This window comes from Somniosus microcephalus, chromosome 28 (assembly GCF_052327205.1).
Source record: "Somniosus microcephalus isolate GS21.2 chromosome 28, FLI_Smic_1.0, whole genome shotgun sequence".
In the NCBI taxonomy this organism is placed as follows: Eukaryota; Metazoa; Chordata; class Chondrichthyes; order Squaliformes; family Somniosidae; genus Somniosus; species Somniosus microcephalus.
Window position 1 is genome coordinate 36,152,186 of NC_141014.1, and position 13,494 is coordinate 36,165,679.

General features: G+C 52.9%; 1 protein-coding gene across 4 annotated transcripts in view; it reads right to left on the reverse strand.

Moving 5' to 3' along the window:
- Nucleotides 1-1,480: 1,480 nt before the first annotated feature.
- LOC147099554 (liprin-alpha-3-like) overlaps nucleotides 1,481-13,494 on the reverse strand; it is a 74,642-nt gene continuing 62,628 nt past the window's right edge. For all 4 annotated transcript variants that reach the window (XM_085969795.1, XM_085969796.1, XM_085969799.1 and 1 more), the window contains 5 exons: nucleotides 12,268-12,443; nucleotides 9,506-9,574; nucleotides 7,974-8,142; nucleotides 6,892-6,963; nucleotides 1,481-3,945 (listed from right to left, as the gene is read on the reverse strand). In XM_085969795.1, coding sequence (XP_085825921.1) covers nucleotides 6,905-6,963; nucleotides 7,974-8,142; nucleotides 9,506-9,574; nucleotides 12,268-12,443 — 473 coding nt within the window. In that variant the 3' untranslated portion in view covers nucleotides 1,481-3,945; nucleotides 6,892-6,904. The remainder of the gene's footprint in view (nucleotides 3,946-6,891; nucleotides 6,964-7,973; nucleotides 8,143-9,505; nucleotides 9,575-12,267; nucleotides 12,444-13,494) is intronic.

Genomic DNA, 13,494 nt, shown 5'->3' on the forward strand with positions numbered 1-13,494 from the left:
TGAAACCGCGGGTCACACGAGCTCACACCGTGAGTGTGTAACGCAGGTCACACCCCGAGTGTGTAACGCAGCTCACACCACGAGTGTGTAACGCAGCTCACACCACGAGTGTGTAACGCAGCTCACACCCCGAGTAACGCAGGTCACACGAGTGTGTAACGCAGCTCACACGACGAGTGTGTAACGCAGGTCGTAACGCAGCTCACACTACGAGTGTGTAACGCAGCTCACACCACGAGTGTGTAACGCAGGTCACACCCCGAGTAACGCAGGTCACATGAGTGTGTAACGCAGGTCACACGACGTGTGTAACGCAGCTCACACGAGTGTGTAACGCAGCTCACACCCCGAGTAACACAGCTCACACGAGTGTGTAACGCAGCTCACACTACGAGTGTGTAACACAGCTCACACCCCGAATAACACAGCTCACACGAGTGTGTAACGCAGGTCACACCCCGAGTGTGTAACGCAGCTCACACTACCAGTGTGTAACGCAGCTCACACCCCGAGTGTGTAACGCAGCTCACACCCCGAGTGTGTAACGCAGGTCACACCCCGAGTGTGTATCGCAGTTCACACCCCGAGTGTGTATCGCAGCTCACACCCCGAGTGTGTAACGCAGCTCACACCCCGAGTGTGCAACTTTCACCTCACGCTACGAGTGTGTCCATCAAACCTGATGAAGATTAGTGTTCACTGAGATTGACTCCAGCTTCAGGCGATGGCGGCAGGAGCCGCTTCAGTTTTGTAACCGGGAACCCGGGAGGATCCGAGACGGTTCATTTCACCCACGGGATACAGAAATAAATTCACTTGTGACTTTGTTGCCTGTGGTCGGAAGATGAAACACCCCCATGCTGAACTGAGCTGTTCCCTGTCTCCAGTCACCGAGCGGTAAATAAATAAATGAACCGGTTAGTTTTAGGCTTCAGGTGATTGTCACCGGACACTGGACCAGAATCAGAGACAGCGGAGAGGGCGAGAAACAGGACACTGCCCATCGGGAGAGCAGGACCGTGAACAAGCAAAGGCCAAGACTCTGCACTGAGGCTGCTGGACACTGGGCGGCTGGGGCACTGAGCACTGGGACGCTGGGGCACTGGGAGGCTGGGCCACTGGGAGGCTGGGGCACTGGGAGGCTGGGGCGCTGGGCCACTGGGAGGCTGGGGCGCTGGGAGGCTGGGCCACTGGGAGGCTGGGGCACTGGGAGGCTGGGGCACTGGGAGGCTGGGCCACTGGGAGGCTGGGGCACTGGGAGGCTGGGGCGCTGGGAGGCTGGGGCGCTGGGAGGCTGGGGCACTGGGAGGCTGGGGCGCTGGGAGACTGGGGCACTGGGAGGCTGGGGCGCTGGGAGACTGCGGCATTGGGGCACTGAGGCTGAATGTGGATTTAACGTGGAACATCCTCTTCTGGCAGCTCCGGTATGGGCCCGGATTAAACGCAGAGTGGCTGCGGTTTGGAGACACAGGTTTGACAATAAAAGGGAGCAGGTGGATTTCCAAGTTTCGACACAGACCTTTATGTAAATACGTTAAATACAACGGCGCTCACCTGGAAACGCGCGTGGCACGAATTAAATTAAATTTAAAAACAGACGGGTCGACGATGGCGTGTGTTCGGGACCATATATAAAAAAAAGTGATTTCTTTCCTTGTCGGGCGCAGTAAGTAAAAATTAGCAAGAAAATTTCAAAGAATGTTCCGGCACAGGGGACAGAACATTACACGAGTTAAATAAATACAGTAAACATCCATTTACAAAAGGAAACACACCTCAGGGTTTAGCAATGACAGTAAAGCTTAATTTACATGTTCAACAAGGAAGAGGCCATAACTCAGACACAGGCAGGAGCCAGTGATTAAACAACGCAGACCCGGGGGAGCAGAGAGATTCTCCCAGCCCAAACACTGGCTCCTGCGGAACGGCCCCGGGGACAATACGTGCTCCTGAAGCCCGACATTATTAAAACAAAGCTCTTTTTTTTTTCTTTAATAAAATATCCAGAGTCCTTGGGGGTTGGAGGAGGAGGGAGGGGGTTTACACACATGCTCAATATCGATATAAATAAAACTCCGCTCAGTGCAAAAACAAAAAATTTAAATGAAAATGACGGGCAACGGCATCTCGAAAATATCCCGTCGGCGATTGAATCTCGCCGCCTGAGTTGGTGAGGGTCAGTGCATCGGTCCCTGTGCTGGGGGACGTGGGGAAGATGCAGCTAAGATGCATTGTACGAAAGCTCCTGCAAAAAGTCGTTCCTGTCGCAGCGGCGAGTCTACAGAGCCAACAACAGAAAACGCTGGAAAAGCTCAGCAGGCCCGGCAACATCCGTGGGGAGATAAACAGAGTCAACACCCTTCGTCAGAACTGAGAGAAAACACAGGAAATGAAACAAAAGGCAGTCTGGAGGCTGGGAAATGGGGGAGGGGATGAAAGAAGAGACATTACGAGATATTCAAGGTGAGACGAGATGGTAATAGGACAGGTAAAGAATCAGACAATGGCTCGAAATGATGCCTTTTGTTTCGTTTCCTGCCTTTTTTTCTCAGTCCTGACGAAGGGTTTCGACCTGAACCGTTGACTCTGTTTCTCTCTCCGCGGATGTTGCCTGGCCTGCTGAGTTTTTCCAGCGTTTTCTGTTGTTATTTCGGATTTCCAGCATCCGCAGTATTTTGCTATTGTATCTACAGAGCGGTCCGCCACTGCACGCAATTTAGCGACTCATTCTCGATACAGGCAGCAGCAGCTTCGAGAGATTATTTACCGTCTCTCTCTCTCTCTGCAGGAGCTTTAATTGGTGTCGACACCAAACTCCGCCGTCACTCCCGGGGATGGCAGCGGCTCAGAGACCCATCGAGGCTGCTACAGGGGGACCGGGACTTGGGAAGCTATCTATTCAGTCCAGGAGGGAGGAGAGGGAGGAGAGAGGCAGGTACAGCACGGGTTAGATACAGAGTAAAGCTCCCTCTACACTGTCCCATCCAACACTCCCAGGGCAGGTACAGCACGGGTTAGGTACAGAGTAAAGCTCCCTCTACACTGTCCCATCCAACACTCCCAGGGCAGGTACAGCACGGGTTAGGTACAGAGTAAAGCTCCCTCTACACTGTCCCCGTCAAACACTCCCAGGGCAGGTACAGCACGGGTTAGATACAGAGTAAAGCTCCCTCTACACTGTCCCCATCAAACACTCCCAGGGCAGGTACAGCAACTTAATATATAAGGCCCAGTCTCCAACTAGCTGGCGTTAGTTCGTGCCCACACACCGGTATCGCAGTCTCAATTTGTGCCCAGTCGTTTGAAGGCAGTGTGTTAAAATCCTGGCAGAGGAGCGGCCAAACTCTGTGCTTGGTACCATAATAGGGGTGATCGCAACAGAGCGAGGGGAGGAAGGGGCCTCACCTCCCGGAGGGAGCGGGCACGGAAGGCAAAGTGCGAGTTCAGGGCGAGCAACGGGATTTAAAAAAAAACTTCTGAAAGACAAGATTCTCCAGCACGAAACACTTGAAATTCACACACACGCACGCACACACACAAAGAAATACCCAATGACCAGGGGAAACGGGAGGCTGTGCATCGTATTTACATTCAGAATCAAAAAGGGGACGACGCCTTAAACTAAGGTTGTCGCTTCCCCCCTCGTTCGTGTGCCTGGGTAACCCGCGGGCCGGTGTCGGAGCCGGCTCTGCGCGGTTAACAGTCAGGTGGGGGGGGGCGGGTCCCGACCTCTGCCCTGGACCCCACAGAGTAACAGGAAAACAAAACAAGGCAGAGTCGCAATAGGAAATGAAGAGTCTGTCCGGCCATCTCGCCCGCTCTTCTCAAGTGCAAAGCGAGTCTCTCGCTCTTAACAGTCGGGTCAGTTTTGCTTTTTATTTTGTTCTTCGATTCTTCCTGCCACGATAAATTCCACGACAGCGGCTTAACCCAACACCCTCAGATCTGTTGAGGAACAACAACATTTACACAGCGCCTTTAACATAGAAACATAGAAGATAGGAGCAGGAGTAGGCCATTCGGCCCCTCGAGCCTGCTCCGCCATTCAATGCGATCATGGCTGATCATCCAAATTCAGTACCCTGTCCCTGCTTTCTCCCCATACCCCTTGATCCCTTTAGCCTTAAGAAATATATCTAACTACTTCTTGAATATATTTAATGAATTGGCCTCTACTGCCTTCTGTGGTAGAGAATTCCACAGGTTCACCACTCTCTGGGTGAAGAAATTCCTCCTCGTCTCTGTCCTAAATGGCTTACCCCTTATCCTTAGACTGTGACCCCTGGTTCTGGACTCCCCGGCCATCGGGAATATCCTTCCTGCATCTAGTCTGTCTAGTCCTGTCAGAATTTTATAAGTTTCAATGAGATCCCCTCTCATTCTTCTAAACTCCAGCGAGTATAAGCCCAATCAACCCAATCTCTCCTCATACATCATTCCTGCCATCCCAGGTATCAGTCTGGTGAATCTTCGCTGAACTCCTTCCATGGCAAGAACATCCTTCCTCAGATAAGGCGACCAAAACTGCACACAATACTCAAGGTGTGGTCTCACCAAGGCCCTGTACAACTGCAGCAAGACATCCTTGCTCCTGTACTCGAACCCTCTCGCTATGAAGGCCAACATACCATTTGCCTTCTTAACCGCCTGCTGCACCTGCATGCATACCTTCAGCGACTGGTGCACAAGGACACCCAGGTCTCGTTGCACTTCCCCTTCTCCCAATCTATTGCCATTCAGATAATAATCTGTCCTCCTGTTTTTGACACCAAAGTCAAAAACAGGAATAGAACACCGGAGCGATTATCAAACCATAATTTGACACCGAGCCACATAAGGATAAATTAGGGCAGATGACCACAGGCTTGGTCAAAGAGGTAGGTTTTAAGGAGCATTTTAAAAGTAGGAGAGAGCGAGGTAGCGAGGCGGAGAGGTTTCGGGAGGGAATTCCAGAGCGCGGGGCCCGGGCGGCTGAAGGTACGGCCGCCAATGGTGGAACGATTGAAATCGGGGGATGTGCAAGAATCCAGAATTGGAGGAGCGCAGAGATCGCGGAGGTTCTTAAAAGAAAGAAAGACTTGCATTTCTATAGCCGAACGTCCCAAAGCGCTTTACAGCCAATGAAGTACTTTTTGAAGTGTAGTCACTGTTGTAATGTAGGAAACGCGGCAGCCAATTTGCGCACAGCAAGCTCCCACAAACAGCAATGTGATAATGACCAGATAATCTGTTTTTGTGATGTTGATTGAGGGATAAATATTGGCCCAGGACACCGGGGAGAACTCCCCCTGCTCTTCTTCGAAATAGTGACCAGGGGATCTTTTACGTCCACCTGAGAGGGTTAGGTTGATTGGCCATGATAAAAAATTGGCCCTTAGTGTTAGGGGGGATTAAATACGTGGGGTTACGGGGATAGGGCTTGGGTGGGATGGCTGTCGGTGTAGGGACCGGGTGCTAGGGTTTGGATGATCAGCCATGATCTCGTTGAATGGCGGAGCAGGCTCGAAGGGCCGAATGGCCTACTCCTGCTCCTATCTTCTATGTTTCTATGACAGGGCCTCGGTTTGAACGTCTCATCCGAAAGACGGCACCTCTGACAATGCAGCACTCCCTCAGCACCGCACTGGGAGTGTCAGCCTAGCTTTATGTGCTGAAGCCCCTGGGGTGGGACTATGAACCCACAACCTTCTGACCCAGAGGCGAGAGTGCTGCCCACTGAGCCACAGCTGTAGGGCTGGAGAAGGTTATAGAGCAATGTTCCCAGTCATTTTTTTTTGGGTGTGTGGCCCCTTTAATGGGCTGCGGGGCCCACTCAAATTCAAAAGCCTGTGGGGGGTGGGTGCTTCAGAGCGTTGCCAGCTTCAGGGGAACATTGTCACGGAGACAGGGAGGGGGGCGAGGAGGCCACGGAGGGATTTGGAAACAAGGATGGAGAAATTTAAAATGGAGGTGGTGCCGGACCGGGAGCCAGTGTAGGTCAGCGAGCGCGGTGTGGGGGAGGGTGACGGGCCAACGGGACGCGGTGCGAGTTGGGACACGGGTTTTTGGATGAGCTCCGATGATGGGAACAGGAGAAAGGGGTCAGCGCGGACGCTTACGGCACGAGAGCGAGGCGCCGCACGGCCCACTGGAGCCCTGCTAGCTCCGCGCTTGGAGCGGCGAGCCTGCGTCACATTTTACACAACTTTATCTTGGGGTAAATTTTAGGGGTTTTGCAACACCCCTGACCCCCCCACCCCACCACCTGCCGCCCTGCCACGAGACGGGATCAAATCTCGGGGGTCTGGGCACAACGGGGAGGTGCATTCAAGCTCCGGCCCATCCAATTGGGTGCATTAAAACTCCGGGGGAGGGAATTTTAACATTAAAAAAAAAACACGGGTGGGTTTGAGGTGGAGGAAAAGTTTTAACTTTTACTCAGGCGGGGCGGGGGGGTGGTGGCAGCCAACCCGCTGCCAGGAGGCGGATTGGCATGTTAAATATTCTCTCGAGGCCCGAGGCCTCTGCTTTAACTGCAGGCGGCTGGGGATCCCGGGGATCACCAGAAGCTGCGGCGAGGCGAGTGCAGCCTCGGGGAGCAATCCTTGTGAGCCCAGAGGAGCAGGAGTGCTTCCTCCCAGAGCTCCCCGCATCCGGCCCCCACACCTACCTGTTTGTCGCGGCGTCCTGTCCTGTCCAGTCCGCCCAGGACGTCAGTCCACAGTGTGCGGGGAAATCCGGGCTTCCGGTTTCCCCGCGGTCTACCGCCACCCTCCACACCCCGGGCGGGTTGGAAATTTGAAAACTCCCCCACCCCCACCCCACTCCACCCTCTCTCTGTACGAACTCCCATCGCACACTAGCTCTGATCGCCCGAACACTCATCCTGTTGGCGTCACGGCTCACGCTTACCTGCTGAGCGCTGCTAGCATGAATACGTCCGGATCGATGGGGTATCGGCCCGCGGAGTCCCTGAGGGGTTACCTAATTTTTAAAAAAAATGACGATGGTGAAAAAAGGTTATTTAAATTCTTGAGAAACAAGCAGCATTAATTTAACAGAGGGCAGAACTCATCAAAGATCTTGTTGTACGATCCCTTGCTCACCTCTAACCACTCGCTCTCCATCTCATCCGTTCTGCGCTAAACATTCCTCACTTCTTCCCTCTGGAACTGCCAATCAGTGGGCAGCGCCTCTCGCCTCTGAGTCAGGAGGTTGTGGGTTCAAGTCCCACTCCAGAGACTTGAGCACAAAAATCTAGGCTGACCCTCCCAGTGCGATACTGAGGGAGTGCTGCACTGTCGGAGGGGCAGTACTGAGGGAGTGCTGCACTGTCGGAGGCACAATACTGAGGGAGCGCCACACTGTCGGAGGGACAATACTGAGGGAGCGCCACACTGTCGGAGGGACAATACTGAGGGAGTGCTGCACTGTCGGAGGGGCAGTACTGAGGGAGCGCTGCACTGTCAGAGGGGCAGTACTGAGGGAGCGCCGCACTGTCGGAGGGGCAGTACTGAGGGAGCGCCGCACTGTCGGAGGGGAAGTACTGAGGGAGCGCCGCACTGGCGGAGGGGCAGTATTGAGGGAGCGCCGCACTGTCGGAGGGGCAGTCCTGAGGGAGCGCCGCACTGTCGGAGGGGCAGTACTGAGGGAGTGCCGCACTGTCGGAGGGGCAGTGCTGAGGGAGCGCCGCACTGTCGGAGGGGCAGTCCTGAGGGAGCGCCGCACTGTCGGAGGGGCAGTGCTGAGGGAGCGCCGCACTGTCGGAGGGGCAGTGCTGAGGGAGCGCCGCACTGTCGGAGGGGCAGTACTGAGGGAGTGCCGCACTGTCGGAGGGGCAGTGCTGAGGGAGCGCCGCACTGTCGGAGGGGCAGTCGCGCTCCCCCTCGATGACCAATCTCTTGGTCTACGTCGGAGGCAGAAATTTAGAGAATGACTGGTTTTCCGGGATTCGCGACACGATGAAGCCGCGAATGGCCGGGATCAGCACTTACTGTCCGGCTGCATCTTGCGTAGCTGCACGCTCTGTGAGGTAATGGCGGCCGCGGTCACCCGGAAGTTGGCCGGGAGGGTCTCGGACGTGTCCGAGGTCATGTCGCGCATCTCCTTCGCCCGGAACCGCTTGCGCCACGAGGGGGCTCGACTGAAGTTCTTGGCATCGTCCTGAAAGGAATCGGGAGGAGGCCAAAAAAAAAACATGGGTTAGAAACATAGGAAGAGAAGGAGGCCATTCAGCCCCTCGAGCCTGTTCTGCCATTCAATGAGATCATGGCTGATCATCCAAATTCAGTACCCTGTCCCTGCCTTCTCCCCATATCCCTTGATCCCTTTAGCCTTAAGAAATATATCCAACTCCCTCTTGAATATATTTAATGAATTGGCCTCCACTGCCTTGTGTGGTAGAGAATTCCACAGGTTCACCACTCTCTGGGTGAAGAAATTCCTCCTCATCAGTCCTAAATGGCTTACCCCTTATCCTTAGACTGTGACCCCTGGTTCTGGACTCCCCCCGCCATCGGGAACATCCTTCCTGCATCTAGTCTGTCTAGTCCTGTTAGAATTTTATAAGTTTCAATGAGATCCCCTCTCATTCTTCTAAACTCCAGCGAGTATAAGCCCAATCGACCCAATCTCTCCTCATACGTCATTCCTGCCATCCCAGGTATCAGTCTGGTGAATCTTCGCTGAAATTTGACACTCCACAAATATCAAAGTTAGTTTTTCAGGACCAGAACGTTTACCAGTCAATACGCTGTTAAAACCTCAGTTGCACCTATTCCAACAAGGCTTGACGTTTAATGGGGTGTTTAACAGAGATATTAGAGTAGAAAAGCCCGCGTTTTCGTCAGTGCCAGTGGTTTCACTGTGCCGGGTATGGGGGAGTCCCACAGCGCAGCCAGTGTCAGAGCGGTGAATGACCAACCGCAACTTCAGGATTCCCGCGCTAAATGGCTTACCCCTTATCCTTATATCCTTCTCTCCTGAATGGCCTGGCTCTGATGTTAAGCTTATGACTCCTGGTCCTAGACCTCTCCCCGCCCCCCAACAACCCCCCACAACCCAGCGGAAAAAGTTTCTCTCTAACTAAACTTTCAATTCCTTTCAAAACCTAAAAAATCTCAATCAAATCACCCCTTAACCTTCGACATTCCAGGGAATACAAGCCTAGTTTCTCTCCTCATTATCTGACCCTTTCTCAGGAAAAACCGCAGAGCTGTCCGGGAAAGGGCAGGGGCTCGACACGACCCTGCCCCCGTTCAACCATAAACTAGGAACTTAACAGGAGGGCCTTACTCAACGTAACATTTTCTGGCCCCATGCTCTCCCCCTCGTCTCCACAAGGTGCGGACTCTCAGATTCGAGATTTCTCTTAAGTGACTATTCATGTGCTGGAGAGATATTTGACTGTGGAGGGCATCACCAGACCCTCTTCCTCCCCCCACCCCCCCCCCCGCCCCTCGTTTGCTAATTAAATCATCGTTACTTGGTACAGACAGGCAGGGGGAATAGCCGAGTTCACACTAACCTCTTCGTGGCGTCGATCGGTTCCTTGAAGCAGCAGATTGTTGAACTCGGTTTCCAATATCTGACGGGCCTGTTAGACAGAAAACAATCTCATTGGAGCGTGTCGACATGATGCGACGCACAGTGGAACCTCCATGGGAAATCTCTAGCCCGCAAGAGGCACCGATCCATCCACCGCCTTCCTGCTGTCCTAACAACGGCGTAACGAAGGCATTTTTCTTCAAGATACTACAACCCTCTGAGAAATCTGCGCTCCTCTAATTCTGGCCTCTTGCGCATCCCCAATTTTAATCGCTCCACCATTGGCGGCCGTGCCTTCAGCTGCCTGGGCCCTAAGCTCTGGAATTCCCTCCCTAAACCTCTCCGCCTCTCTCTCTCCTCCTTTAAGACGCTCCTTTAAACCGACCTCTTTGACCTGTCCTAATATCTCATTCTGTGGCTCGGTGTCAAATTCCGTTTGATAACCAACTTCCTGATATTCAACAGAATGCCCCCCTCTGTTAAGGCAGGTGATGGAGGCTCCAGTGTGTGTATGTATAATGCAAACCAGGGTCTGGGAAACAGGCGAAGTGGAGAACTTTGAAAAAGACTGCGTTTCAGAGTCCCTTATTCACCTACACCCCCCGACCCAGAAAAACAATCTCCAATACGCTGGGCGTGTGAAGCCCGGAATAGACCGCAGTTTCTTCCTTCTCTGCAGACTCTCAATTGAACAGAAGGTGTGATCATTACTAATCCTTGCACAGTGGCTCAGTGAGAGAACCTATTACCAAATCCCTTCCTCGTCCAATTCTCTCTCCTCCCCCCCCACCGCCACCCACCCCCTCTCCTGAAGACACCGACTTATGTTGGGGTCCGGCTCCACAGTGGCGACAGCCGGCCGGTAACCTCAACCCAACTCAACACCGGCAGCTATTCAACCGCAGAGGGCATCACACCGAGCCAGTCCACGCTTGCCAGCGGGAGTCACTGCACAGCGACCAGCGCGGGAAACGGTGGCCGGTTTTATATTTTATTCCGTCACGTTCCCAGGCAGGTGCGAAGATTCCGTGCAGCGTCCCCATCTACGCGCCCCCAAGCTCAGATCAGCCGGTTTGGTAGAGACTGAGAATCCTACCCGAGACCTTCTGCCTAGTTCAGAGGCGTCAGGCGTGACTCAGTGGGCAGCGCTCTCGCCTGCGAGTCAATAGGTTGTGCATTCGAGTCCCCACTCCAGAGACTTTCAGCACAAAATCTAGGCTGACACTCCCAGTGCGGTGCTGAGGGAGTGCTGCACTGTCGGAGGTGCCGTCTTTCGGATGAGACGTTAAACTGAGGCCCCGTCTGCTCTCTCAGGTGGACGTAAAAGATCCCACGGCACTATTTCTAAGAAGAGCAGGGGGAGTTCTCCCCGGTGTCCTGGGGCCAATATTTATCTCTCGACCAACATAACAAAAACAGATGATCTGGTCATTATCACATTGCTGCTTGTGGGAGCTTGTTGGGTGGAAATTGGCTGCCCCGTTACAACAGTGACTGCTTCAAAAAGTGCTAATTGGCTGTAAAGCACTTTGAGATGTCCAGTGGTCGTGAAAGGCGCTATAGAAATGCAAGTCTTTCTTTCTCTTTCCCCATCTGCAATATTGTTGTAACTAATAAACAAAAGTATTCAAAGAAAATGGAACCCCCCCCCCCCACAAAATGCCCCTATGATTTTTCTCCCGGGTGTTGCTGGCTGCAGGGGCTGGAATTCCCGGAGACTCCAGGGCAATCCTGGATGGTTGGACAACCCCACCTACAATCCACAGGCCTTTAAAAACCCCAAGTTTGGTGTCACTTCCTCATCTTCGCCCCTGCTCTTCCCAACCCTGTTGGTGTCCTGCACGACAGGCCTAGGCTTCCCACTGAAGGAAGTCCGTACTTCCTTATTGACGGCCGTGCCTTCAGCTGCCTAGGCCCCAAGCTCTGGAATTCTCTCCCTAAACTGCTCTGCCTCTCTCACCCAACTTTAATTTGCAACCTTGGTGTCATATTTGATCACACATTGAGCTTCCTGCCTCATATCCGTTCTATCACTAAGGCCGCCCATTTCCACCTCCGTCACATCGCCCGTCTCCGCCCTTGCCTCAACTTATCCGCTGCCGAAACCCTCATCCATGCCTTTGTTACCTATAGATTTGACTATTCCAACGCACTCCTGGCCGGCCTCCCTAGTTCTACCCTACGTAAACTTGAGGTCATCCAAAACTCGGCTGCCCCGTGTCCTAACTCGCACCAAGTCCCGTTCACCCATCACCCCCTGTGCTCGCTGACCTACATTGGCTCCCGGTTAAGCAGCGCCTTGATTTCAAAATTCTCATCCTTGTTTTCAAATCCCTCTGTGGCCTCGTCCCCTCCCTGTCTCTGTAATCTCCTTCAGCCCCACAAACCCCCCCCCCCCCACCCCCCCCCCCCCGAGATATCTGCGCTCCTCTAATTCTGGCCTTTTGAACATCCCCGATTTTCATCGCTCCACCATTGGCGGTCGTGTCTAGGTCCTAAGCTCTGGAAATCCCTCCCTAAATTTCTCCGCCTCTCCACTTCCCTTTCCACCTTTAAGACGCTCCTTAAAAACTACCTCTTTGACCAAGCTTTTGGTCGCCTGTCTTAACATCTCTTGTGGGTTGGTTGCCAACATTCTGTCTGATAACTCTGCTATGAAGCGGTCTTGGGGCGTTTTACTACGTTGAAGGTGCTATATAAATGCAAGTTGTGGCGAACACGGATCTCCGCCTCCTCCCTCACCTGCGTGTTTTGCATTGGGATCTGCAGGAGTAAAGCGACGTCATTGTGATCGAAGGTGTCGTCCAGTGCAATGAGGGACCCGTGGACACCGCTCTCCTGCAGGTTATTGCTGTACTCCTTCAGCCCAATCGCCTCCACCCAGCCAATCATTCGATCGTTCGTCCACACCATCACGTCTAGAGAGGACAGAAGGGGAAACATTTAAAACCACATCACAAAAGGTTAGCATGCAGGTACAGCAAGTAATCAGGAAGGCAAATGGAGTGTTGGCTTTTATTGCAAGGGGGATGGAATATAAAAGTAGGGAAGTCCTGTTACAACTGTACAGGGCGCTGGTGAGACCACACCTGGAGTACTGCGTACAGTTTTGGTCTCCTTATTTAAGGAAGGATATACTTGTGTTGGAGGCCGTTCAGAGAAGGTTCATGAGGTTGATTCCGGAGATGAAGGGGCTGTCTTATGAGGAAAGGTTGAGCAGGCTGGGCCTACACTCATTGGAGTTTAGAAGAATGAGAGGGGATCTTATTGAAACATAAGATTCTGAAGGGGCTCGACAGGGTAGATGCAGAGAGGATGTTTCCCCTCGTGGGGGAATCTAGAACTAGGGGGCATAATTTCAGAATAAGGGGGCACCCGTTTAAATCGGAAATGAGGAGGAATTTCTTCTCTCAGAGGGTCGTGAATCTTTGGAATTCTCTTCCCCAGAAAGCTGTGGAGGCGGAGTCATTGAATATATTTAAGGTGGAGATAGACAGATTTTTGAACGATAGAGAGTCAAGGGTTATGGGGCGCGGGCAGGGAAGTGGAGTTGAGGCCAAGATCAGATCAGCCATGATCTTATTGAATGGCGGAGCAGGCTCGAGGGGCCGAATGGCCGACTCCTGCTCCTACGTCTTATGTTCTTATATAGGAGCAAGAGGAGGCCATTTAGCCCCTCGAGCCTGTTCTGCCATTCAGTGAGATCATGGTTGATCTGTGTCCTAACTCCATAAAACATACTGGTAAATCTACACTCTAAACATCAGGAGTTAAGACCAAGTGTAGTCTTCAGGTGAAGTGGGGTTAAAGGGCGGGGGAAAGAAAGGACTTGCATTTATTTAGCGCCTTTCACGTAATAAAACGTCCCAAGGCGCTTCACAGGAGCGATTATCAAACAAAATTTGACACCGAGCCACATAAGGAGATACTAGGGCAGGTGACCAAAAGCTTGGTCAGAGAGGGAGGTTT